At 42.8% G+C, this 26,622-nt stretch overlaps 1 protein-coding gene and 1 long non-coding RNA gene across 6 annotated transcripts in view; one reads left to right on the top strand and one right to left on the bottom strand.

The window, feature by feature from the left end:
* The window catches only part of LOC125973587 (uncharacterized), a 95,411-nt gene that overhangs the window by 17,973 nt on the left and 50,816 nt on the right, over positions 1–26,622 (top strand). For 2 of the 5 annotated variants that reach the window (XR_011087174.1, XR_007483216.2), the window contains exons 7-9: positions 2,934–3,054; positions 3,832–3,901; positions 6,526–6,678. This is a non-coding gene — a long non-coding RNA (uncharacterized lncRNA). Of the gene's footprint in view, positions 1–2,933; positions 3,055–3,831; positions 3,902–6,525; positions 6,679–19,163; positions 19,221–26,622 lie in introns of those variants that run through there. The other 3 variants (XR_011087175.1, XR_007483214.2, XR_007483201.1) reach the window with 3 other exon arrangements.
* LOC125973543 (potassium voltage-gated channel subfamily H member 7) lies at positions 53–26,253 on the bottom strand. Its single transcript, XM_049727833.2, has 15 exons — positions 25,802–26,253; positions 25,394–25,624; positions 17,601–17,756; positions 14,742–15,179; positions 14,460–14,671; positions 12,009–12,434; positions 9,673–10,072; positions 9,388–9,587; positions 8,703–8,955; positions 6,518–6,723; positions 5,782–5,869; positions 5,516–5,689; positions 4,401–4,560; positions 2,484–2,664; positions 53–2,254 (listed from the first exon to the last, which is right to left on the bottom strand). Exons 1-15 carry the CDS (start codon positions 25,875–25,877, stop codon positions 1,988–1,990), a joined length of 3,468 nt encoding a protein of 1,155 aa, XP_049583790.1. The 5' UTR covers positions 25,878–26,253; the 3' UTR covers positions 53–1,987.

Here is a 26,622-nt window from a genome sequence, read left to right on the forward strand (position 1 = left end):
CATGGATTAAATAAACTTGACTTGTTAAAAAAAAAAAGCTCATTCTTTCCACTGTTTTTAAGTGTGTCCTTTTATTGCCGATCCCTGTTTCAAAACAAATACTACTTTTTAAAATAATGAAAAGCAGCAGTAAACAAAAATATACTTTTTTTTTTAACATCTGGCAATATTATTAATTTCATTATTAGTTTCTAGCAATATTTCAGAGTCCAACAAAATTGTGCTGGGAAAGGATACAACTTGTTGATATGTTAAGAATAATCTGACGTAGCATTTGTATTGACATTGTAGGCACGAGACCCTATTTCGGGGCTGTTAATGTGCAAACATTAACTTTCTACATGGTAAAAGAGACACGTACTATGCTGACATCGTTATAACGTGTGCTACTTTGGGCTAGCAAGTGGTGCAAAAACAATAACCATACAGATTAAAAAAACAAAAAAACATGCTTTTGTCTACAAATGATAGTGTCATAAACAGTAGGTGCACGGCCGTGACCTAAGTAATAATGCACATTGTATAAAGAGGACTATTACAGTATTCTGGATACTGTAAACTGCAGTGCAATTGTCCATAACCCCTGAGTCACATTTCAGAGAAGACAGGCATACAGCCGAGGATACACAAACAGTTCTCATACCTCAGTGTAAATGCTGATTTACACCGATACGTGCAAAAAAATACTGGGGTGGGTTCAAACGTGTTCACCCACTGATTCCAGTTAAGTGGCATCCAAATAAATCGAACGCAAAATGAATCATTTTTCTCTTTTTTTTTTTTTTTGTGTGTGACTCGTAGTACTGCATGCAAAAGTTTGGTTCTTGCGTTGTCTGCTAAATATGTGAGAAACTTGTTTCAATCCTGGACCTGCAGGATAGCTGGACTTGATTAGCTTATCATGTGTCTGCGTAAAGAACATAGTGATGAATTCAGATCCATCCCCTCCATCTGCTTAGTCACTAAAAAGTATGAATTTAGTTGGAAATGGTAAAAAAAAAAAAAAGTCTACACACACTTGTTCAAAAGGCTTTTGTGATATATCAAGGAATGACTGAGTGTTATTTAACATGACTTATAATGGGATTGAAATATTCTGAACACAGCCACCCACAATCCTTGTTGCAATAGGGTGTGCGCACTTATGCAATTGTATAATTTTTGTTTTTACTTCCACTCTTGAATAGAACAAAAACAAATTCAATTGAGTTTTGTGGGGTATTGGGGACTGGTTCATGGCGGAAAAGGGTTTGAAATTATTTCTCACCAAAACCTGGAAATTGAACAGGGAAGTGTAGATTTTTTTTTTATATCCACTCTACCAAATTACATATCCCAAAAAATGTTGTGCTAAAAACATATTTTCTCTTTTCCATCCATATATCGGCTCATTTCAAACCAATTAGGCAATTAGATTTTCATCACATTCATTTATAGAAAGAGCCAAAAAAAAAAAAAAAAAAAGATCTTCTTAAAAATACTTAACAGTACACAATTTTTTTTTTTTGGTTCAAACTCTCACTAAATTGAACAGCTTGGAGGAGGCGACTGCTGGTGAATATGTCATTGCGTGTCAGTCCTATTCTACTTACTTTTCCATTTCTCAAGCGATGTTTAATTATGACCTTTACGGTAAAAATGCGAGCATATTTTTGATATATGTCCAGACATAATGTACACTACCATATGTGTGAGGTTTTGCATAAAACAGAACGGCTGTCGGTGCTCTATAGTGGCCTTGTTGGTGCTTTGCGCTCTCTGAGTGCTTTTACATTGAAAATACATATTTATACCAACGGTACTGTTGTACTGCAGCAACAGTATTTCATCCAAATGCATAAGAAAAAAAACCCACATTAAATATATACTACTAAGCAACTGCAAATCAAGAAATATATATTTGTCTGTTGCAGCATGCTGATAAAAAGTGTCTACTATGTAATTACAGCATTTTCACCCAGAGGTTTGAACACAAATGTTGAGAGGTTTATGGTCTCTGTAGCTCTGGGTCTGAGTCGGGTCTGTGGAGTCCAGTGGTGTTGAGGTTGCAGTCGGAAGGAGGCGAAGACGAGGACGATGTCGGAATTAGGATCAACGTGGACTGTTGCGCCCTGCTAATCTCTTGTTGCTGTTCTGCTTGTCTTTGTAAAAGCAACGTTGAAAGGTTGTCTTCAACTGGCACCTTCAAGCTGGCCAAGCTCGGCCTTGAGTCTTTGGATTCTTGGAAGGCTCTCTTTACTTTGTGGTTAGGGCCCTGGGTGGGAGAGAGGATACACTGAAGGTTGACGATGTCACCGAGTTGGTGTGTTCAAGTAAATGTCAACTATCAAATAATTACTGTCAGTAGTCCTTAAAAATGGAAAATTTACGGCCACGTGTAATCGCAGAACTATTGATTTCAATTTCATCTAACCCAGGAAGGAGAAGGTGGCCAGTTAATCATCATCGTTATAATTTGACTTTGACACTCTGTCTTCACTTACTTGACTTTGCGTATGGCTGAAAAAATGGCTCGCTGTCAAGGCAGCGGGCTGAATCTTCACGGCGGATCCGCGATAGTCTGGACTGGCGGTCACAGTGCTGTAAGCTGGAGGACCCAATGCGGGCTGTCTCTGCAGCAGCTGCAGGATGGTCTGAATGTCGGACGTTAGCTGAGACTCCAACCTGAAAAACGGATATTTGATGACTTCCCGTTTTACGTTGAAGGAATACGGAAAGGGTTAACAGTGGATTAGACGATATCGTGATGGTGTTTTAAAAATAGAAGCAAATATTCACAGATAACAATTTCAAAGGTTTAAAGATACTTAGCACGGTTGAAAGGGAAATTTAAATTCTTCTCTATCAATAGACGTGACGAGATTTGAGTTTAATTAATCACTACTTATGGAGATAATTGCGATGACTAATCACCACTTTGTTTCATTTTCTAGCTTTTCGTGTGAGAGCCAAAAACGGATGAAAGAAACACCAGACCACCAGTAAATCTGGAATTGTGTTTTTGACGAACTCGGGACTAAGACATGAGCAACATGCAAAGTTTGAAACTTGAAGGTAAGCAAAATATTTACGACGTCTTGAATTGTCAGACGCTGTTTAGCTTACCAATTGCTGATTAAATATTAAACATATTTTGTGGTAGTCATGCAATGACAAGATAAAAGTGGATAGATTAGACACCACGAAGACTAAACTGGAAAAAGTTTGTTTCCTGACCACTAGAGGGGGGAGGTGATCCATGGCAGTTGACAGAGGCTTGTGTTATGGAAACAATTGTTTTTTACCCGTGGTTATAATTAGTTTATGTATTGGAGGTGTGAATCTATTGTTTACTGTGAATAAGTACACTCTTTCCATGAATGTAACTATGACTACATTTAATCATTAAAAAGTAATCTGCTTGAAGGTTGTAATCAATAATGCATACCACAAAATATTAAAAGTGCATTTTATGCTATACTTGTCCAAAACCACTGAAAATCTCATCCGTCCAGGTCATATAAGGTAAAAAATATAACATGACTTTTTTTGTGCGAAAATAAAATGAGCCAGACACATGGTGCTGATGCCAGTGTCATTCCCCAGCCAAAAATACCTCCTGCTGTTCATTTGTGTGTCACTCACTCTCTGGCTGCCTGCTGGCTGCAGTTACGTTGTTCAAACTTTGCCTCTTCTGAATATGACATCAAAACTACATCTGCTCATGCATTGATGTACGTGTTTGTCAATTTTTTTTTTTTACCAATTCATTGTTGTGTTTTGAATATGTTAAGATTGTATCGCTCTAATTTCCACCTACACTATATTAAGTCCAACAATTTCTCTTGCCAGGTAGATTTTCTTCCTCCACGTTCTATATTTGTTTGAGCAAAACGAGAGAAATCCTGGCAGGAATCTTGGTGTAAGTGCAGCTTACTTTCATTTGTGTGGGAGGTGACTTTTTATTTTTTTTAATGCACCCACTAATCATTAGCATCGACACACAGTGCATGAGTAGTTGGCCTGGACTATGAATAAAGATAATAATCATGATTTTTATTTTTAAGTGCTCTTTCAGAAAACTTTCAAAATGCTCTGACTGGTTGCTTTATGCTTTATTTTTATTTATTTTCCCCCCCTCCCCTTCCAGAAATTCCTGAAACTCCGGCATTTACGACCTATTAAAAGTGCTTTAAGGTGCTCTGGCAGAATATTGCACTGATGCGGGTAAAAAAAAAAAAAAATCAATTACATCAGTAGTTCTTAAACTTTTTACTATCTAAAAATACATAAATAAAAACAGAATTAAAAAATTGCTCTCCAAGTACCACTATCATGACCAATAACAGTAGCCTAGTGAGCCGAAGCGATCATCAAACAAATGGATTAATCCCCCACGCCTAAAAAAAAAAAGAAAAAACCTGTTCAAATGCTCCTGCAGTTGATTTAGGCGCTGTTCCACCTCTCCGTAGGTAAGCTCGCTAGCCGAATTATCATCTCCTCTCAGCTCGTGGAAGTGTGCTGCTGACTCATCCAGGTAGTCGGCCGGCTTCTTGCACACCCATTTATCACAGCACAGATCTGCAGAGAGCGCAAAAAAGCAACATGCATTCTTTACACGTGTACATGTGCGCCACCACACACCAAAAACACAACAACAAAATACCTGCTTGTTAAAATAGCCTGCCATTAATCTCAAAAGGATTGCTGAGTGGGAAGCTCTTTGTCGTAATACATCAGGTTTTTGTCCCGGTGGAATCACGAGGCAAACGAAGATCGTTGTTATCGCGGCCGGACACCTGGTATCGTTACCGTTGCTTTACAATCATGTGTGTCGGGAGCCCTTTTCGAATTAAAAAATAAATAAATCGGCCGCTCGGATTTGGTTTGTCTATCTGCGACCGCAGTGAGCACAGGTGGCTTTGTACTAGCACGATGAGCCGTAAAGATACGAGGCGAGCCCGTTCTCTGTTGTGCGTCCCTTTTCTCACCAGCGACATTGTGCTTTTGTCCTCACACTGCTTCAACATCCACTGAGCAAGTGAAAGGAATAATGCAAGGAAGACTTATCGAGAAAACAACACTAGTTGTAGAAGTGACAGCACGAAATGTTAGCCACTTTGCTTTGTATGTTTGAACTGCCAAGCTCGCCAAATGTTGTCGTGGAGGTGTTGCATACGGAGGCCGCGCCGCTAAACAGGAGCATCAAAGCGCTCTGGCCGAGTGTGTGAGCCTTTCAAAGGGACTTCTTTGATGTTTTCCTTGGTGGCGGAACACAGCGCAGCGGTGTCCAGTTGCAGACGCTATTTGCAGCGCCTCGGATCGTTAGCGCGTGGCGCTTACTGCCTGGACCACTTTCGATGCGAGAGGGAATACGTTACACAATCATACTGTAGAAAGCCATAATTGGATTCTTTCGATGACGGGCTCACACAACAAGCCCAGGTACCACCACCACCACCACCACCACTCCCGCTATTTCAAGAAAGAGTAATTTCCGTTGCCCCCTCCCGTCTAAAGGGAACAAATGTGTTACCTTGAAAAGATGGACTTCTCCTCAAGCCGTCTGTGACCTCGTTGTGTCCGAGAAGATTAGAGTCGAGAACAGGGCTGCTGGGTGTCGAGGGACCCCGAACTTGGGAACATCTCTTTAGACACAGATTTGACTCCCTCCTACTTTCCACTTCTGGACTGACTTCATTGAGTTCCACTGGAGAACAGTAAATAACAATGCTTGTCCATTAAGCATGATTGGCGATGTTGTTGTTGTTGTCGTGTATTGATTCTCTTTTGAACACTTGCCTTTGGGCGGCTCCGGTGTGAAGGAAATCCTTCTTTTAATGCTCCTGGTGCCCTCACCGTCAGAGTCGCAGTCCTCAGGACTCGGCGGCTGCAAAAACATAAATATTTCCCGGTTTGATTTGTCTCCCAATCTCAGGTAAGATTTGTTGAGAGAAAACCCAGGCAAAGAGCAAACGCCAATAGCTAACAAGCATACAATTAATTTATGTTGTTTTAATGTATTGATTAATTATTTGATAGTCAAACGGTACATAAATAAAAGTTATTGATGTTCGTCCTGTAGGCCCCAACAGCGCACTTTCAAACTGTTGACAACCGTCAAACCAAATCAAGAAGGCTAGCATGCTAACAACAAAGCAATCTGCTTCTTTTAAATGCGTGCGCGTTCCTCCGTGGATGAGTCACAAGCGCATATAGTCACGCAACTCCCTTCGGAGCAAGATTTTACCCAGCAGGCACAGTGAGAGGGGGACATGCGGTCCCTGCTTCAACTGTACGACATCACCATCTGGCCCGACCAAGTTTCTCCGCTTCTGTTAGCGCACATGTGAAGCTAACATCAATTTATACACTGGGGTGATGATGACATAATGTGTGGAACGATTCGATTCGGTTTGATTTATTATACCCGTCTTCAAAAAACAAGCTTAAAATACGCCAGCCAACTTTTGTCGCATGTCAAAGTAGCTGTTACTGTATTTACAGCACGCGCCACCATTGTAACATTCCCTTCTACCTTTGCAGACTCATCTCTGAGATTGAAGGTCAGCTCCAGGTTGGCAAAGAAGTAGTCAGCAAACTCCGGATACATGTCCAACACTTCCAAAAGGTCCTCCCGTTGGATGGTGCTCAGGTCGCAGTAACTCAGAGCCCGCACGTCAGCGTTGGACTTTCCAGGTTTGGCAAATAGATGGATCATTTCACCAAAAATGTCGTTTTTTCCTGGTTGTCACAAACACGCACACAAAAGACCATTTCAGTATGTGGAGCTCTCTGTGAACCTAACCTAACCTAACCTAACCTAACCTAACCTAACCTAACCTAACCTAACATAACATAACATAACATAACATAACATAACATAACATAACATAACATAACATAACATAACATAACATAACATATAACATATAACAAAAAATATAACAAAACATATAACATAACATTGTGTATAATTAATATGATAAGTAAATATAATTGCTGAAAGTCATATATTGGTTATGCCTATACCGCAAAAATGCATTTTCCCTTTGTTGCCATGGCCTTTTTAGAACCACTGGTAGAGCTAAAAGGGGGGGGGGGGGGGACTGCTGAGGCACTGCCCCCCCCCCCCCCCCCCTGTGAAATTTGCAAATACCCCCCAGTTACAGGCCATTTTTCTGGGATTTTTTTTTCCACATTTCCACCCTTCCTGGGGAACACAAATTTAATCTTCACCAGCATTTTTTAAAAGAATTATTTGCGGCTCTATGCCCCACCCCCAACGAGTCTAGAGTGTACCCTTCCTCGCCCTTCCAAAGTCAGCTGGCTTTAAGCTCCGTTTTACTTGTGACCCCCACAGTACAGTAGTAAGGACAAGCATTATAGAAAATGAGACGGATGGACTCTGTAGTGCAATGAAGCACAAATATACAGATACAGCTCTTTTGAGACTTTTCTATCCAGTTAGCCCAAAATGATTTCTTGGTCTCGTGCATGAACGAGCACAGAAAAGCACCTAATGATGCAATTTCTGCAGTGGAAGTTGATCTACTGTAAATCAGTAGCAAATGAACTGCTCGGGGGGCCAGAGTTGAAGATGTTATTATACACCTGCGCCCGGGGCACAATGTACAGACTTTTTGCTCGTTTGGCTGCGGGCGAGCCTCATAGCTCAAATGTGGCATTGTGCTAAAATGCAGCTTTCCCTTCTCAAGAAATGGAGCAAAGCGCTGCTGATCAAGCAAGTTGGCGGCATCATGCCGTATGTTGTATTCAAAGTTGCCTGATCAATGGGATGGGTGGCATTTTCTGTGGTGATGTTAATCACGAGTCCGTGTGATTCAGCAGCCCGCGCTTAAGCCTCATTGTGTCACGTTTGGTTTTGGAGCGCATTCATCTCATGGACAAATGCGTTTTTAATCCGAGCTCACCTGGCTTTGCCTCGTCCATGAAAGGCTTTATTAGACCTTGTGTAATACGCGGTCATGAAATGTTACACAAATTCAGCTAGGATGAAAATTGTGGATTTTTTTTTAGAAAGGATAATCTCCCATCTTCCCGTGCTGTCAAGAATCCGCCGACAGTTGCCCGTGCTCTTTTAACAACCTTTTACGGATACACTTAATAGAAATGCCAGCGCCTCACTCTTGGCACCGCACGCCTGTCGGCCAGAGGGCAGAAACAATACGGGTGCCGTCTGTCAAATATGTGTTGACGTGAGGCATTTAAAAAAAAAAAAAAAAAAAAAACCCTTTGTTCCATCTGTGGAAAATTCAAACCGAACCCTTTTTCCTGCCTGTCATTGGATGTGTGCTTCCTATAATTTACATGAATTGTATTATTCTGCATACCCGCTTCGCAATATAATAGAAGCAAAGCTTTACGAAGATGATAACACACACGGCGCTCACAGTGCTTTTTGATGTTGAATGACTGACTCCAAATGTGTGTGAATGACAGCACTAGCCTCTTGTATGGGGGATCTCAGCAGATTATGCCGTTATTACATAATGTGGCCAGTGAGTTTATCACCAATGTGGATGCCTGCCAATGCTTCCCTAATGCACTTAGTGCACCGTGAAATGTCAACCAAAAACATTTGCCTGGGATGGGACATAAGTCATACGTCTTCCGCTACTTACTGCGCTTGACGCTAACACAATTCGGAATCATTTTGCTGAAGACAATAAAAAAAAAAAAAAACAAGAGATGCGATTTACCCAGAATGGCCACCACAATGTCATCTTTCAGGATCTCAATAGACCCGCGGGAGAGGAAGTAGAGGGCGGTGAGTACGTCGCCGCTGTGGACCAGAGTGTCTCCGGGAGGGGCGTGAGTGGTCTTGAAGTGCATAGCCAAGGCCCTCAGGCAGCCTTTGGTGGCTCCTTGGAACACTTTGCAGTTGTGCAGGAGATTATTATTGAGATGAAGACAAATATCTGCCTGCAGGCACTCCGGAAAACCTTTGAGCACCTGTGGGGAGGAAATGAGTGCCCAATTTAAACCAATCAATCGACAGTCTCTGGAAAGTGCTTTGTGATTGTCAAATGAGGGGGAAAAAATGTTGGTACGGATGATTAGTGTCTCATCCCATCAATGGATAATTTTAATTGTTAAAGATAATTATCGATGGTTTGAGCTTTGAGCCAATACGATAGCATGACATGAAGACACTTGAGCTCCACGTGCCCCCCCCACTTGTTTCTCGATGGGGGGGCTGTTTGACACAGTGACCCACTTGGCTGTTGAATTAGACAAGATAATAAAATGTAATACGCACCTCCTGCTCTCGCCAAAGAAAAGACATCAAGTCCGTAATGTAAAGCAGACAAAAGAGAAAAAACACTTGGCCTTTAGAGTTGCGCATATTTCACCGTGATGGCTTTTTGCCCACCGTTTATTTACCGTGTTCATGTCGATGCCGTTGGTGTAGGCCCAGGAGTGCTGGAAATACTCCTCCAGCCTCTGCCTCAGAGGATTGGGTATCTGATGAAAACGGATGAACTCTTTGACCCGTAACATTTGTGCGTGGTAGCGTGCCGTGCCCGAGTACAACCTCTGGATGATGGCCGAGACGTTTCCAAAGATGCTGGCGTACATAAGGGCTGCAATACGGACAGGACAGCGCTTTGTATTTAGCGGAAACGACTCGCCGTTTTGCTTACGACGCCCGCCAGTCGACGTACTCACATCCGATCAGCATGACACAAATGGAAAAGATCTTCTCCGAATTTGTGTTGGGCGAAACGTTGCCAAATCCAACGCTGGTTAAACTGCTAAAGGTGAAGTAAAGCGCCGTGACGTACTTGTCCTTAATGGACGGACCAGAGTTGGGATCGCTGTAGTTGTATTTCTTCCCAATGGACACTCCCAGATTGTCCAGCCAGCCGATCTTGTGCTCCAAGTAAGGCTTTTCCACATTGCCGATGGCGTACCAAATGCAAGCCAACCAGTGGGCGATGAGAGCGAAGATGCACATCAACAGCATCAGCACGGCGGCGCCGTACTCCGAGTAGCGGTCCAGCTTCCTGGCCACTCGAACCAGACGCAGCAGCCTCGCTGTCTTCAGCAGGCCGATCAGAGTGGTTGTCTAAACACATATCGCCGGTTAGCTGGGTTGTCATCCGATTATTCGACAGTTTTGAATTACTATGAAGGTGATATATAGCGAGGGTTGCATGTGCAGTATGTCAACTGTCGCTAGTGTAATAATGTCACAAGGTTTGGTGATATGCTGACTACGGACAAGCCATTCCCCAAGAGAGCTAATAAACAAGCCAAATGTGACTACGTACCACAATCTATTCATTTGGCCGCACCGCATTGTGCTGACTTTTGTTGCCGCCGAGAGTCGTAATGCGTGGCGAGCGTTACTGACTCGCGTATCGTCATTATGCAAATATTAGCTGTGAGATAATTCAGAGAAAATGCAGCGAGGGCATTTGCGGGCTCTGCAAAACAAAATTATACCGAGGTTGTTTTATTCTCGTAAACCAACATGGAATATCGTATCGTACACAGTGGATTTATTCTGACCGGAATTTGTGTGCATTTGGAATTATTGCTTGTTTTTTCTTGTTTTTTTTTTTTTTTTTACTAGTCAGGACTCAGCACAGCTACAGTATACAATTTAAATTAAGCCGTGACAGATGTAACGAGTTCAGTCACGTTTATCTGCACAGGGATTATGTAATGTAGTCTCTGAAGAGCTCCTCACTTTCTTTGTGTATGTCCAATGGGACAAACATAAACAGCTTCATATATCAGTTTTTAATAATGCTTGGCCTCATGAGGGAGGCACATAGTGGAGCTGGAACTTGTCCCAGCTGACTTTGAGCAAGACTTTGGGTTATTCTGAAACAAGGTCGTTGTAGTAGAGAACAATAGCTAACAAAATAATTAAAATTAAAAAATGCATTTTTGCTGATGACATAAAATAAAAAAAGTAAAACGCCTTTACAAATACTGAATGCTCACTCAATATAACTGCAACTACAGCAAAAGTCACCGTTGTAGTCATCCAATTAACTCATTCGCTACATTGACGACTATAGACATCAAACATTGTAGTTAATATCATACGTGAACTTTGGGGTTCATTTTAAATGTATATATTTTGGTCTGACAAATATATTTCAAGTGTGTCTAAATAAATAGCTAAATATAAAACAATGAAAATCCATATTCCTAGCCAATTGAAAAGACGACTCAAAAGACTCTATAAGATGCGGGGTGTAAAATTACTCGTGAATTTTGCGGCAAGGCTGCATCCCGCACGAATATCATTACCGTTCCAGAACAGCGAGCGAGTGTGAATGTCAGCCAGGAAAGGCTCCATCTCACCCGTGACCCGAGTGCGAATGAGCTGTATAGAAAACGGATAGCGAGATGACACTCTCCGCTTGCATCAACCGTCAAATGATTGGTTTGCTCGCCGCCACCGTGCACCGCAAGACGGACACTCCATTTTCTTTAGGTGTGCAAAGTAAAGCACCGCAATTGAGATTTACAAAGACTCGCGTCGCTGACTCAGCAGTAGCAGTGACGGCAGTGGTCAAAAAAAAAAAAAAAAAGATGATGATTATGGTTTATAATCGGGAGCTTTTCTGGTGTAATGGAGTGCCCGCAAAGCACGATCAAGCACTGAAGTGGATCCAGAGCCATCAAACAAGCTGGCGGGCCTGGCAGCCAGCCGACCAATGACTATCTAACATCTGCATGTAAGCTGTGCACACGGCTCTGTTGGCCCCCCTCGTCACATAAATGCATCAATGATTGCCATTTGGTAAGCCATTAATCCTTGTAAATGGATTCGAGAATGAGGACCATTCAAAAAAAAAAAAAACATGCAATTTAAAGTAATCCTTCCATTGCTGAGACAGAAAGACTTAGGCTTTAAGTAGTGGCTTGGGTGCCCAAGTCTGGACTCAATAAAGAGATGACTGGGCAGGCATACTCTTGTCCCTTTGGAAAAAAACAAAAAACAAAACAGGTTAATAAATAAATAAAGTGAAGAGATAACAAACCTCATCCGATCCTGAACCGAAGATCAGCAGGTCAAAGGGGATGGCGGCCACCATGTCTATTAGGAACCAGCCTTTAAAGTAATGGATGGCTATCTTGGCGGCGTGGCTGACCACCTCCTCGTTCTGGTTGACGTACGTGGTCCTGAAGTTGATGAGGATGTCGATGATGAACATGATGTCCACGATCAGATCCACCACGTTCAGAGGGCTGCAGGAGTAGCCGCATTTGCGCCTCCTCTGCTCCTCTTGGTCGTTGAGGAGGAAGGCGGCGGAGTAAGGCGTGAGGATGGCCGTGTAGATGACCAGCAGCAAGATCAGCCAGTCCCACACCGCTTTGAACGGGCTGTAATGCAGGATGGTGAACTTGTCGATGCGGTTCGTCTGTAGCTTGTACTCTGGAAGAACGTCGGCGCCCAGTGACAAGACCTGGAGGAGACCGAAAGACTTAGAATGGATCTATTTTTAGATGAGCAGAACAAAAATTACGTCAGTAGCTCCCCCATAAATATAAAATAATGTACACAAACACTGACTTTTTTCCAAACTCCCTAATTCAACAATTGCATTCTGTAGGCGTAAAAAGCAGGATGATGGAGGACTGACTCAGTCAATAATGTAATCTCTTCATAAAGATAGAGCGTGAAACTTTTCCTCTTTTCTCTTCTTTCTCTTATGTAATTTACAGAGTGTGACAAATCAAATAAAAATATGCCTTTTATATCCATTTCATAATATATTATCTTTCTAAAAATATCTTGAATTTACTCATGCGAGGAAGTCTGATTTATTAAACTACACGTCAAAACCATCAAAGGTTTTACTTATTAAATTGATTGTTTCACATATGATTTATACCGTCGGCATCTTTCTTCAACGATACGACATTATAATTTATTACAGATATGTTTGTAGATCAGGGACTTGGCTTTGAGAAGCGCTGACTTACACAAAAAAAGCGAAGCAATGCATTTGCGTGGTGTAATACCCGTTAATTAAAAGTAAAATTGCACGCTCGGGTAATTCTTCTTTGCCTAATTGTCCTCCCTCAGAGACTCTTGACAAATAGATCAATGAGGAAAAAGCCAATGTGAGTGATGAAGCCTTCTCGCCAGAATTAGCGACAACAATACAAGGACTGTGGGCGCTTGCGATGTACGCGCTCGACAACGCGAAAAAATTTCATAACTTTACTAGAGCGAGTGAGACTAAAACTTTAGTTTTCATTTCCTCACACGAATCCATTCTGACTGGATCGTAAATTATTCAGTGTCCTGTGTCATCCGCGGGGTTTTGGCCTAACAAGCCGTGGATGACAAAGACGACTCTCTCCTGTGCCATAAAAAAAAAAAGGCAGCAACGGGGTCTTTCTCGTCACTGCACATTCCCCCAATGTTGAAGCCATGAATTATACACGAGACTCAAGATGGGCGCTCATGTCTCGTCGCCGTCCCCGAACACTAAACCGAGGTCAACGGGGACGAAGAGCGTTTAATCACGATGATGCTTTGCTCATTTATACATGAGGGATGCGTGTTGTTTGAGTCGAAACGCTTTCCCCAGATGACATCGAGCAGACCTGCAGTATTACATCTTTGTGCTTTCGCAAGCTTCAAAAGTGGAGAGTGAGGGTGGGAGTTATTTTTAAGTTTGCTCGCTTAGAAAATAATCGGCCCTGACATGGTTATTTTCATTGGTTGTGCTAAAAGACACAATGTCAATCAAAAATGAATGAGAAGCCAACTTTCTAAAAAATAATAAATAATAATAAGTTAATTAAAAAAAATTGTACAATACATGTCAGCGGTTCTCAACATAATTGATCAAAAATCGTTCAATGAATTTGAACAGTGAATGAACCAATTTGTATGCCCCCCACTTCTGTCCATTCATCTTGACTTCGATATCTTTTTAATTCAAGGTTATCTGTCTGTAGGCTTTGGGTTACGTGCAAGTCAAAGTCAATTTTATTACATTGGACTTTTCTCTATTAACCTCGCCTAAAGCTCCGAAATAAGATGAGAAGCAAACCAACTTTTCTCCAACTCATTATTCTTCCTGTGCTTTCCAGGAACGACCCCCCTCTCTCTCTCTCTCTCTCTCTCTCTCTCTCTCTCTCTCTCTCTCTCTCTCTCTCTCTCTCTGTCTCTCTCTCTCTGTCTCTCTCTCTCTCTCTCTCTCTCTCTCTCTCTCTCTCTCTCTCTCTCTCTCTCTCTCTCTCTCTCTCTCTCTCTCTCTCTCTCTCTCTCTCTCTCTCTCTCTCTCTCTCTCTTTGTGAATGTCACAGCTCCACCGCTGGGGCTTTGGCAGCATCCCAAGCTCGCAAACAAAGTGCCGCTAAGCCGTAGGCACTGACTTTTTTTTTCCCGCGACTTACCATGGAAGAGCTTTTTCAAAACTAGTTCTCGAGGGGGGATGGCCATCAAAAGTACCGCATTGTAAATGATGGCTAACCTGTGTGACTTTCTCCGTGACGTTGTGTGTCCTGTCTTTGACCTTTGGCGCTATGATGGTCTTCTCCGACGTTGGAGGGGAGTGAGTCTTCTTGTCGATGCCTTCGGAGAAGGTGAGCGCGATCAGGGGGATCTTGTTGATGGTGCTGTACTTGTTGATGTTGGAATCCGACGTGGAGCCCAGCAGGCTGGACTTGACGTGGTTAAACGGACCTGCCGATTAAGAACAGTGTTATCTGTCATTGGTCCAGTATGGGACGGGCCGATGTTCTAGCAAGCATACCTTCGTTTGGATGACGGTCCCTAAATATGCTTTTGGAACTGGAGCTGTAGCCTTCGATCTCATGGACAGAGGACGCCCGCCTCATGCTCGTGATGCTTCCTCTCGGGAAGGTATTGGATAAGGAGGTTGAGGACTGGTGTACCTCCGTCTGGTAAATCTTCTCCCACGGTAGTTTGGGAGACGAATGGTCGAGGGGTTCGGCTGCCACGCTGGTTGGAGAAGAGTGGTGGCTGGAGCTGATGAGGGCATGGGTGTCGTTGGCTTCCATTGGACTGCACATGCTCTTGGTGGGCGAGGGGAAGCTCTGCAGGGCAACCGAGTCCTCGTTGTCTTTGGGCGAGTCCACCATCACAGCGTCTGGGTCCTCTTGCGGAAGCGATTGCTTGTTGGTATTCATCAGGCTCAAGGCGGCCTGGCGGAAGCGGAAAAATCGACTCCCTGAAAGAGGGCAGAAATTAAGTTACGAGAAATGGCAGCGGCGGCGTTTTAATGGAAGAGTGTGAAACTGCCTTTACGAAAAAAAGGGTTTTATGACCTGAAAAATATTACGTGGTTTATATTAGTTAACAGTGTAAACCTGAGAACAGTCAACTCATTCACCGGGCACAGGTACTCCGAAATACCGCAAATCCGATTTTTCATCGTAATCCAAGTCAGATATGCGAATTTTGCCGGCCTTTCCAAGCGAAACCTTTTGACTCATTAACAATCGATTAGCACAGGGATGAAAGTGAACCCTTTGTGAGGCGCCCCTCTCTCAGCATCCTCCTTCCATACATAAATAATAGCTTTCCATCTGTTTCCATACCCTAAACGCGCTGATGTCATCACCCCTGAAAGCGTCTAACAGAGCTCGGAAACTCCCGGAGAGAGAATTATAGATTTTCTCGGCTGTGATGAACCACCTGCCGGGTCGCACCAGTCGTGGCTCCCTTAACGGGGTGGTTTGAAGGAACAATACAAAGTCATTCATTAGTTTGGATTTGGATCTTTAGCTTGCGACTATGCCCTTGTCGGTTGTGAAAGACGCGTTTGATGCTTTTGCTTTATATTGAGCGCAAGAATGTAAAGGGAAAACACCATTCACGACAACAACAAATATTCTCATCCTTGCTTTCAAAGCAATAAATATTTTGCTCTTTTAGTCATCGCCTCTCGCTCAAAGTAAGCTGGGATCGACTCCAGCTCGGCAGCCGACTCTAATGAGGATATCGAAAAAAGATGGATGGCACTTGCACTTCACTAATAGACTCATTTGTGGAGTGTTTCGGCTCGTCTACAAATCCCGCACTGCTTTATCTTACATAGTGGCTGTAGTAGAGATGAAAATGGGCGTATAGAGTGAGCACAGATACAACTAGAATGCTAAGGGCTTGAATAAATTCCGGCTCCACAAAATTAAACTTTGAATGCTGTAGGAATTTTGAGTAACTTGGAAATGTTAGCATATTTCACTTTCAAGAAATATGTCATAACACCACAGCTAGCTGTCTAGCTCTAGCTGGCATTGAGCTATAGCTAGCAAACTAGCTACTATATAGCTATAAGCTATCTATCTATCCATGCAGCTACCAAAAAAGTAAGAAAAAGTATGAAAAGTGAAACGTGAATTCCAAAGACACCTTCAGCTCAACACAAGCCTTCCCGTCATCAACCCTTAGATCCCCTTTGCTCAAGTACGCTCACAAGCAATCAAATGTGATTAGTCATGTTAGCTTTGCCTGCTCACACGCATGTTTACATTCGCAAGCGCAATGCCAGAGGACTTCACGCTGAATGAAGAAAATGGCTGAGATTGAGTCACAGAGGAGATGCTGAAGGAAAGAAGGCTTGTTGATATTTAAACCTCCTGACATTCATCCAAACAAAAATCAATCAATCAAAATAAACTAGGCCTATAGAAATCCTCAAAAGACATACACTTAGAGATGGTGTCATTAAAAAAAAAAAAAAAAAAATTGGCTGTATAAGCAGAGCATTTCCTCCCCTGTGTGCATATTTTGCATCTATTCTGTACAACATTCACAAACAAGATAAATAATGTAACACGTTTTGTGAATAATTGATGCAGAATCATTAAAAAGTACGATTAGGCTGTATATTTTTAGGGCAAGCCAAAAATAATTACACTAAGCTGTAGCATTTTAATATTTTTTTAAAAAAAATTAATAACTTTAGTACAGGATTCATTATGCTTATGAGGGAAGATGCTTTTTAATGTTGTCCGAAGGGGCGGAATAAAAAATAATTAGATCATTTCACGGTGGAACCTCAAAGGTCAAATACCGCTGATGTTGCACAAATTAGTCAAACAAAATCTGAATTACTGAATCTGAATTACACAAAGCATAAACTTAAAGTTCAGCAGCTACAGGGTCTCCCACAAGTCACTCTACGTTTTCATTTTCTATATCCTTTCAGGCGTCATTCGGGCAGACGTGAGGTCATCAGCATTTGACAGCAAGAGCTTAGCCGTTTTTGTAAGCAGATCATTTCCCTGCCCGTGGCTCACCACTTGACATTGGAGGAGCCTTTCAAAATTGACAGACACCCTTGGCTCTATTTTTGTGCCTGGTGCAAGTCCAACGCAAATTTAGAAAGGGGGAGTTGCGCCGTTGCGGGAGTGAATACAACCAGCTTTTTTCCTCTCATCAATTCCGTTTCATTCTCGGCTTTAGATGGCGGCAGTTTGACCCTGGAACGGATTAATGTATTACCACTGTTTTGCCGAGGTCAAACCACCAGGATGACAAAAACATTTTTGTCCTTTAACGTTCCACTTTTATTTTTAGCCTCTGTTAGTATATTTTGAAGGTGTCACAGGATTATAGCACAGCGGAGAATTTAATGAACACTCACTTTGATCAGACTTTGTGGGCGATGCGGGGCTTATCTTCTCCGTGGAGTTGTCGCTCCCCTCATCCAAAACGTAATCAAAATTCAGGATGAACATCATCACCACACCTTCTTCGTTCTTCACTGGGATGATATGAATAGTACACTGGAAGTCCGACCCTGGGAAAAGAAGGAGAGGGGATAATACTGACACCAAACGCTTGACCATGCATTACCCTTTTGCGTAAAAAAAAAAAAAAGAAACGGTTTCCTGTGGATCTTTGAGGCAAAAAAAATGAGGAGAACTTGATCTGATTTAAAGGTCAATGATTGCATGTCATAAACCAGAAATAACTGAGCTCACCCCTGGGGGGGGGCGTTAAACCTTATGGATCTATATTTTATTGCTCCCTTATGAATAAAAAGAAAATGTAGTCATTATTCAGCATACAACTCAGTTGAATAGGATTGATCACAAGCTGAAGTGATCGGAGCCAATCACAAAGGCTTACAATGCGCTCGGAGCTACAATCACCACGAGTGAACATCAGGCCGGGCAGTGGAGCAGAAAAGCATCCGCCGTCTAAACTTAGACTTGAACCCGCAATATCTGCCATTCACAACGGCGCTGCTTCTTTCCGGAGGAAGCGAAAGGAAGGTCGTGTCATCCCGCCAATCAACTCGCCGGACCCTAAAAACAACAACGTAGCTGTGGTGCTCTAGTGACACAGTGACAGCTCCTCCAATGCTTCGTTTGCCCCTTTTATGTATACATTTGACAGATTCAAAACAATAGAGCTTCATCTAAAAGCCACATTTTGTCGTCGCTCTCTGTTTTTAGTTCTCTGACCCAAAGAGGACACGCACACACGCACACACCCACACACACACACACACACACACACGCACGCACGCACGCACGCACGCACGCACGCACGCACACACACACACACACACACACACACACACACACACACACACACACACACACGTTACCAGTGTTGTCTGTAATCTCCTCGGGGCTCAACAGACACCCTGCCAGTAGCGTTCATTAGCAGTAGACTCGCTGTCTGACTAAATATAACAAGCTCGCTCTCCCGCTACACGCCAGAGTTGCGTTGGAAGGATTTTTTGCCGTGGATGCTCCCAGAAGTGATATCCTCACTGACAGCATGATAATGTGATTTGAAAGCGTGGGCCACTGACAAAGTAATTTCGAGAAGTCTTTTTTTATTTTTGGGTCAAATTTCATTTTAATTGGCATTGCAAGTAAAATTCTAAATTAGTTTTAAATCGTGTAATAATTCACATGCCTGATTTTTTAAAAGACAGTTTTTACCCCTCAACTCGATTCCACAAGATTGTGGCAAAGCAGTACTTTTGTCTCAATGAAGCTCCTCAGCTCACTTCAACTTAGCTAACTTGAACAGCACCAAGATGGCGGCAAAGAGCTACTTTTCTCTAAATGACCAGCCTCAACTCAATTCAATGTAGTTTGCACCAAGAGTCAATAGGATGGGTGCAAAGGACTACTTTTGTCCAACCGAAGCTCCTCAACTCATCGCGACATCATTCCTTGGCCAAAAGATGCTGCTTCAACATCATTCACCAAGAGGGAACTCAAGCAACACTTCCAGTTTCGAGGTAAGTCTTAAGCAAATTACAGAGCATAGGTTACAAAAAAAATAATTCGTCAAACATAAATGTGTAGTACAACTAGTATTCATTTTTTTGTCTATTAACAAAAGCACGATATTTTCCATCCACTTCCCATCTAAAATGGCTGACGATTCTATTCAATAACACGGCTGACTGTGCGGCGTATTAGTCCTAATTACCCACAATGAAATAATACTTCTTCCTCATTGTGCAGCCCCGATGAAAATTGTTTGCTTGTTTTCGTTCCAGAAGAGGAAACAAGAGTGCTGCTCAAAGGCTTAACGGCGGGGGGTCCCCCCACTCATCTGGTGTCCCGCTGAATGTCATCTCCGCCAAAAGCCTTCAAAGACATGCGTCGTCTCAATAGAGCTGTGAGAACTCAACAATCAGCAGTACATCTGATCTCATAATGTTATAAAAAAAGCCTTCTCTCTCTTACTATTTGTCAGCGTTCATTTATTTTCTTAACCCATTCAGGATTTCATGATCACATTTGTAGAATCATTCACAATATTCGTAGAGTCGAGCTAAGCCACTTTATTATGGCCTATATGGCTAATGAATATTTAATATAAAAGCTGAATTCTTAAAAGCAACAACATGTAATTTATGCAGCCTAAAATAACACATTTCGGCTGGTTGGTCGTTGCTATGGCAACCTCAAATCACCTATTTTAATTTCCTGATGTTGGATTGTTGAGCACTAAATTAGAAAATATGGAAACATATTTATAACAAATAATTAAAAATCAAAAAATAAAATATTAAGTCGTAACGTAACAGGACTAGTTATGGTGGGTTTAAAAAGTCTACACACCCCTGTTTGAATGCCAGCTGATTTGTCTTGAGTAGATATTAATATAGCATAAATTATGGTTGAACAGATGTGGGTAGACATTTTATATCCAATGTATACTGACGATCTTTGGTATTTAAGCTTTGCTATTGCAATCAATAATAACCTTATCAGCATTGCTGACGTGTCAACTTGTAATTGCCTCAGCAGATGTGGCAGCCGAGGTGTAAGTGTTGAAATTCAATACTTTTTCTTAATGGGTGATGCCGCTGCTTGCTGCATTAGCACATTGCACAGTGGGGGCAGCAAGTAATGAGATAATCAATTCATTTTGCACTCTAATTGTGTTTACAACTGCTGGAAAGGTTCACTGACAAATACACATGCAAAATAACAAACTAAGCAAAACAATATTCCACTGTATTTTATTTTCCACCCACTTGCATATTAAATCTTGGCTTGTTTGTCATGATGGACATTTCATTACTGTTGATTCTATTTCCACGATCAATTATTTAAAAGGCTGTGGCGACATGAAGGGATCTTTTCGACAGTGACTCACAGGCCCAAATAATGCCGTAACTACTTTTAATTAATGAGCAATGCACTTGGGAATTGCTTTTTAATATTGCATTGAGCTCTCGCTTCCTACAGTTTATATCAATATTTTTTTTTAATCAGGCTGTATGATATGATGAATATCATTGACCCCTCCCCCCTGGATATTTCTGGCCACATCTTCACTTCAGTTGAGTGAATTCTGCTTTACATTTCAACTCTCCCTCATTTGACTATGATGTGTTGTGGTTTCATATTAATCTGCATAAGATAATCCGCTTCAGGTAGAAACATGAGTAATAATGTTGAGCCATGTTTTTTTTTTTTCGATTGGTCCTCTTCTTCGACGCTTCGACCCAGAGCGTGGCTTTTACACATTCCGACCACAGATCGTTGCCCGCTAGTGGAGTAATTTAATGAATTATGACGTTTTAGGTCCAGGGCTGTCCAGCTTAAGTCAATACGCAATGTTCCCGAGGCGTGAAGGGTGCGAGCTAGCACTTTGTATTGAGTCTTTGGGCCTTGTGGCCATATCCAACATGCTTGCAGCTTCACACAGTGGCCTAATTTCATCTTCAATCAGCGTCACCGCAACCATCGAGGGGATAACTAGCAGTTCAATCCACATTAGGTTTGTGGTGGTATTCATTGAATCGTGATATTTTGCCATGCCATCTTTTATTCTGCTTAATTTAGCACAAATGTTGGCAAATGGAATGGATGGTAAAAATTTAAATCCGTGCGCAGAAACTGATTAGGAGAAAGAAAACAGATGGTATGAAGGGGCATATTAGATTACTTTCTCCAATACAAGCATCCCTGAAGATTAAAATAACTGTGGGTGAACATTCCAAGCCAATAAAATCCAAGGACCCGTGTTGTTATATTTCCCAAACCTTTCCTTTTTGTCAGGGGGAAGACACGGTAAAAATATAGGACATTTTTTTCCCCGCAGTTTTCAAGGGGATAATTTAACATTCACATCGAGCTATTGACTCAAAAATTTAAGCTGAAGCGCTGCGTATTGATGTTCATAGCTACACTATCCAAATCTACCAAAAATATTTATTTTTTTATCTCTTTAAGTCTTGTTTCGGCTAGCTAGCTTGCTAGCCAAATGTCTGCTTTTGTTATCTAGCTAGCTCTTGCTAGCAAATAGCTATATCTATCTAGCTATCTAGCAAGCCAGCTAATCTCCATCCATCTATCCAATCTATCCACCCATCCATGTTATAAAAGCTTTTACAAAATTAATCGACTTCAACGCGACTTCCATCACATTATATCAGACTGCAACAACATCTTTAGCAGTTTAACCCCTAGCCTAGAGTTGTCTTACTGCCAGCGCATTCTAAATTCCCTCTTAATACCAAATGCTGTGCATACCGGTTGACACCAAAGAGGGCAGAGGCCAATGAAAAATAGATGCGCTGTTTTTGCAGCTTATGCATGCGTGCGAGTGTGGCTCGGTACACCTTGTGCTTCCAGCGAGTAGCGACCCCATGCTAAAAGAGCGACCCCCTTGGTGGGAAGTCACCTATGAAACTCTGCACCTACCCGTGCCGCATGTCCCAGATCATTCAACGCGGTTAGCTAAGCTACCGCTGTTATGTAGTCATTATCCATTTAACTTCTCTCCGCTGCTCGGTGTCAGCTTCCTTTTGTTAAGACTCGCTACGGCGCAAAGTATTGTTACACCCAGTGGAATCCGATACCTTCATAAGGCCATCAAGGGAAAGCATTTATCTCATTGATTATGCATCGTCATTGGAAGAACTTTGCCTATTTTTCTATTCGGGTAGCCTTTCTCGATCATCCGCCGAAAGGCAGAGCAAAAAAACAAAAGGAAAATGTCGCTTCCCTCGGCACGCCTCCGACATTCCCGTAAGCAGCTTAACATTTTGCCTCCTCATCGAAAAGAATCGAGGCTTTGTCGCCGCAGATAACGCATCATTTGGTCAAATCCCGACATCACGTTTTTCCGAGGATTTCCCACAGCACTTACTGAGGAGCGGATAAAAAGGAGCAACACAAAGCAGTCTGTACTTGCTGACATTTAAAGCAAGAGTATGTAATTTGACCTTAAGCCAACACCAGGTCCAGGTTCTTGCAACAAAGAGAATAATGTAGTGTCTACAGAATGTCATCGCCATAGTACAAGGAGATCACTGACTTGAGAGTCAATTAATCGATGACATTGTTGAGCAGCACAGTATAAAAACCTGCAACCTTTTTCGCCCCTCAAACTTGATTTTGAAAAATCCAAATAATTAAAATTGCTACTTAAATGAGATCATTAAGCTAAATGTTGTTGTAACTTGCGGTAGCATTGTGCAACTTGTTAACTGCTCAATCCCAAGTGTTCAATAAGTAGCCAAGGAAAAAAAATCAAATAAAAATAACTTGTTTTTTCACGTGTTAACACCCCGTTCTTGGCAGAGGTCCGCGCTCTAATCTAGTTTGATGTGCTTTGTGCCGTGGCTGTGTGTGTGATTTTGATTCGTGACAAGCATTAGACGTAAAGGAGGGGGTCGGCTACAAAAAGATTAACTGATGTGAATGAGAAGTGATTGCTGGAAATGCGCTTGTGAGTGGAAAACGGCCGCCATGTTCCAACCGACTCGAGTCAATACGGTCGGTCGCCATGAATCTTTGATTCCGTTTTAGTATAGCGGCCCGCTGCGGCTGCCCGCCTGTCCTCCATACCGCTTTAATGCATTTGCTCTGTAAGCTGCTCATTCCCAGTCAGCGAGCTGACAGCCCCGCCATCTTTATTCATGAGCACACATGCGCTGTCTCAACTCCGACAAGTATTAAGAGTTGTGTGTTGAAGCCGAGGATTCCGAAGCGACAGCCGGCGCTGAAGGTTTCCCGGGCTCTTATCCTCCGTGCTCATGAGCGCATAATGTTAAGATGGAGCGTGGCTCACGCGTGGCGGATTGGAGCGACGGGCGGGGGTTGGGGGGGGGGCTGGATTTGAGCACAAGTTGCCAGAAAATCCCACTCGTCAAAAAAAGACCCAGAGACGTTTGCGCCTTCGCAAACGGGGCCCCCCGAGCGTTTGGCGTAATTGTCTCGCGTGTTTCCGAGACAATCTATTTCTGCTACGCAGAGCAGCTGGCTCTTGGGTTCCTTTCCTCCTGATTAACACGGAGCGGGGAAGAGGCAAGCCTGGTGGCGGCTGACGCTAGATTAAACATGTATCCGTGGCCTAGAATCTAATCAAACTCGCAATTAAAAATTAAAAGAACTGCCTTTGTATGATTCAATAAAATATAACTGCATTTTCGCCTTAATATTGTACATCACTCTTTGGGGTGTAAACTTACAGTGCTAAATGCTAAATCGTAATATTGAGGGGGGGAAAATCGACAAAGGCATAAAACAAATGAACGAGCATGTGGCTACTATGTCATGCCGACCACAAAGAAGCTCAAGTGAGAGCACGCCAGGAGGTGGTCAATCTGCGGATTGGTGCCACTGAGCGGCAACATCGCATTAATTCGCCTCTGTGCTGTGCCGTTAGCGCTACGTCTGGAATACAACGAGAATGAACGACAAGCAGCGTTTGGAGCCAAAACGTCTTTTGCAAAGCTGCCCGAGCTGGAGCCATCACATGCACGGCAATATTACAGATTAGTCAGATGATCCACGCTCTAATAAAGCTACTGGCTACAAACATGGCTTATAGCACGAATGCTTTCAAAAACGTCATGGAAAACATAAAACAACGAACGCATCTTTCCTCTTCTCAGGCATATTTTTTTTCCAAATCTAAAAATGATTTTAAAAACATAACATAATCCAATCATACTCTCACACGGATGCTACCGTTGCCATTCACAGATTGCAGCAGCAAAGCTCTCGAGGACATGAATGGAAGCTTTCATAGATTATGTTGCACTCATCCTCCGCTACTGCGCTGTGGAAAAAGTCTTCCGACAATGCTCTGAGATATTCTTCAAACAAGAGATTCATTTGCAATTTGTGCACTGTCCACTGTTTGTGTACTTTAAGATGACTGCACTTGCTTTATCTCTGCAAAGGTTACGGAAGCCGTGAGGAGAGTCTAAATATTAGGTACACTTGTCAGTATATTGCGGTGCAGTTGTACATCATCGGAAACTACGACTAAAATAACGACCAGTTGGTTTTATGACTATCTTTCCGACACTCCCGAGCATTATCATCTTTCTATTCTAGTAAAAAAAAAATTGAAATAATAATAATAAAAAAAACTTTTTGTTATATTTGTCAAGCAGTTTTACGGCTTGACAATGTTACATCATGAAAAAAACCCCAGCCCCATTCTTGGTCTTTAATATGATACATAAGGATTCACCACGCCTGAGGAAAAACAACCAATTGGCGACTGAATGTGTGACTTATGAGGTGTCAATCATCAGGTCTGATCAGGTGTCAGAAAGTTATTGGCATATTATTTGTTTATTTATCTTTGCCAGCTCACTTTTCTCACATTTTCCTTTTTTTTTTTTTTGTGCCCTGGCTCAATAACTGCGCTTTGTTGCGTACCCAAAGTTGTGTAAGGACACCAGCGATGTGTCACCAGGGCTCGCCTATCTGGGTGATATCGATGTTCCCTCGTGGGACGTCATCAATGTTTGGGTTGAGAGTAAACGATACTGGCCTTAATAGCGACGCTCCGCTAACAGCGGCAATATCAGATCACTCTCGCAGGGACACCTCATGCCTCTTGTTTCCCACTCAGACCGCGTCTGCTCCGTCCGACCGACAGAAGACCTCGCCAGGGTCGCGTGACGTGCGCAAAAGGTCAGCGACTCACCGTCTTTGCGATAGTAGGTGATCTCCACCTTGCGCTCCTCGGAGCCCCTTAGAGCCTGGCCCACCTGGCCTATGGCTTCCTTGTCCGTCTGCTCTCCGTGGAGGAAGTCGCAGGTGCACGGCTTCTGCATGATGTCCGGCCTGGAGAAGCCCGTCATCTCGCAGAAGCCGTCGTTGCAGTAGATGATGGCACAGTTTTCCACCCTGGCGTTGGCTATTACAAATTTACGGTCTGCGGGGGGATTCGGGGGCAGGGGTGAAAAGAAACGTGACCTTGGACCAAATTATTAAGGGGATACTTTCACCCTTAGACAAAACTACACTCAAACATCCAAAATAGAGTCATATTCCAATAATATCATTATTTCTTACAATTTGTCATCACTGAAGTATTCCAAATGCTACTTACTCTGCCCCTCGAATTTCCGGATAATTATCCCAAGAAATGTGTTTTGTGGAGCGACGTGTCCTCTTCTCACCGGCATGTTTACTGGCAGACGAAATCTCTCGGGGAGAACTTACAGATGTTGCCAGTTGACGGTGCCTTCTTCTTCCTCCGCAAGCATGCTCCGCTCCGTTCCGGCTCCGGTTTCGCTTCGGCTCCACGCAGCCTCCCTCCCTCCTTCCTACCTTCACTTTAAATGACCTTCCCACTTGTTTTAACCCGCTTGGATGCAGGCGCAAGTGAACGCTTCCTCTCCAACAAGGCGCGCGCACTCGCTCGGCTTTGCTTGATTTAATTGCATTTGGCCGAGCATCTCGCATTTAGGGAGGGGGAGGGGTGAGGGGGGTACGGAGGAGAAAGCGATCCTCGCGGCGGTGGCGGCGGAGTGTGGGCGCGTGTTCGCGGAGACTGGTCGATGATGCGTCTCAGCTTGGTGACGTCTCTCCCAGGGGGGCTTAGTCGCCTCCACCTCGCCTAGACGACGCCCACCCCGGTGCCGAGGCGGGATTATCTGCATCTCTACGTGCATCCCTAAGGGAGGGAGAATAAAAGAAAAAAAAAAATGAAAGAAAGAAATTACATTAGCAATTGTTGGCATTTGTTTACCGTGCCAATACTGCCAATACACTTTTGGTTATTTTTACACCAAAGTACCCCCCCCAAAAAAAAAATGTTATTAATTAAATGCAAATGTACTGTAGAGGACCTTAAAAATGTATCGAGGTTTACAGAAAAAAAAAAAGTGCTGCAAAAGAAATAGGATGTGTGCAGAGCTGCAAGATTCA

This window comes from Syngnathus scovelli, chromosome 8 (assembly GCF_024217435.2).
Source record: "Syngnathus scovelli strain Florida chromosome 8, RoL_Ssco_1.2, whole genome shotgun sequence".
NCBI lineage: Eukaryota > Metazoa > Chordata > Actinopteri > Syngnathiformes > Syngnathidae > Syngnathus > Syngnathus scovelli.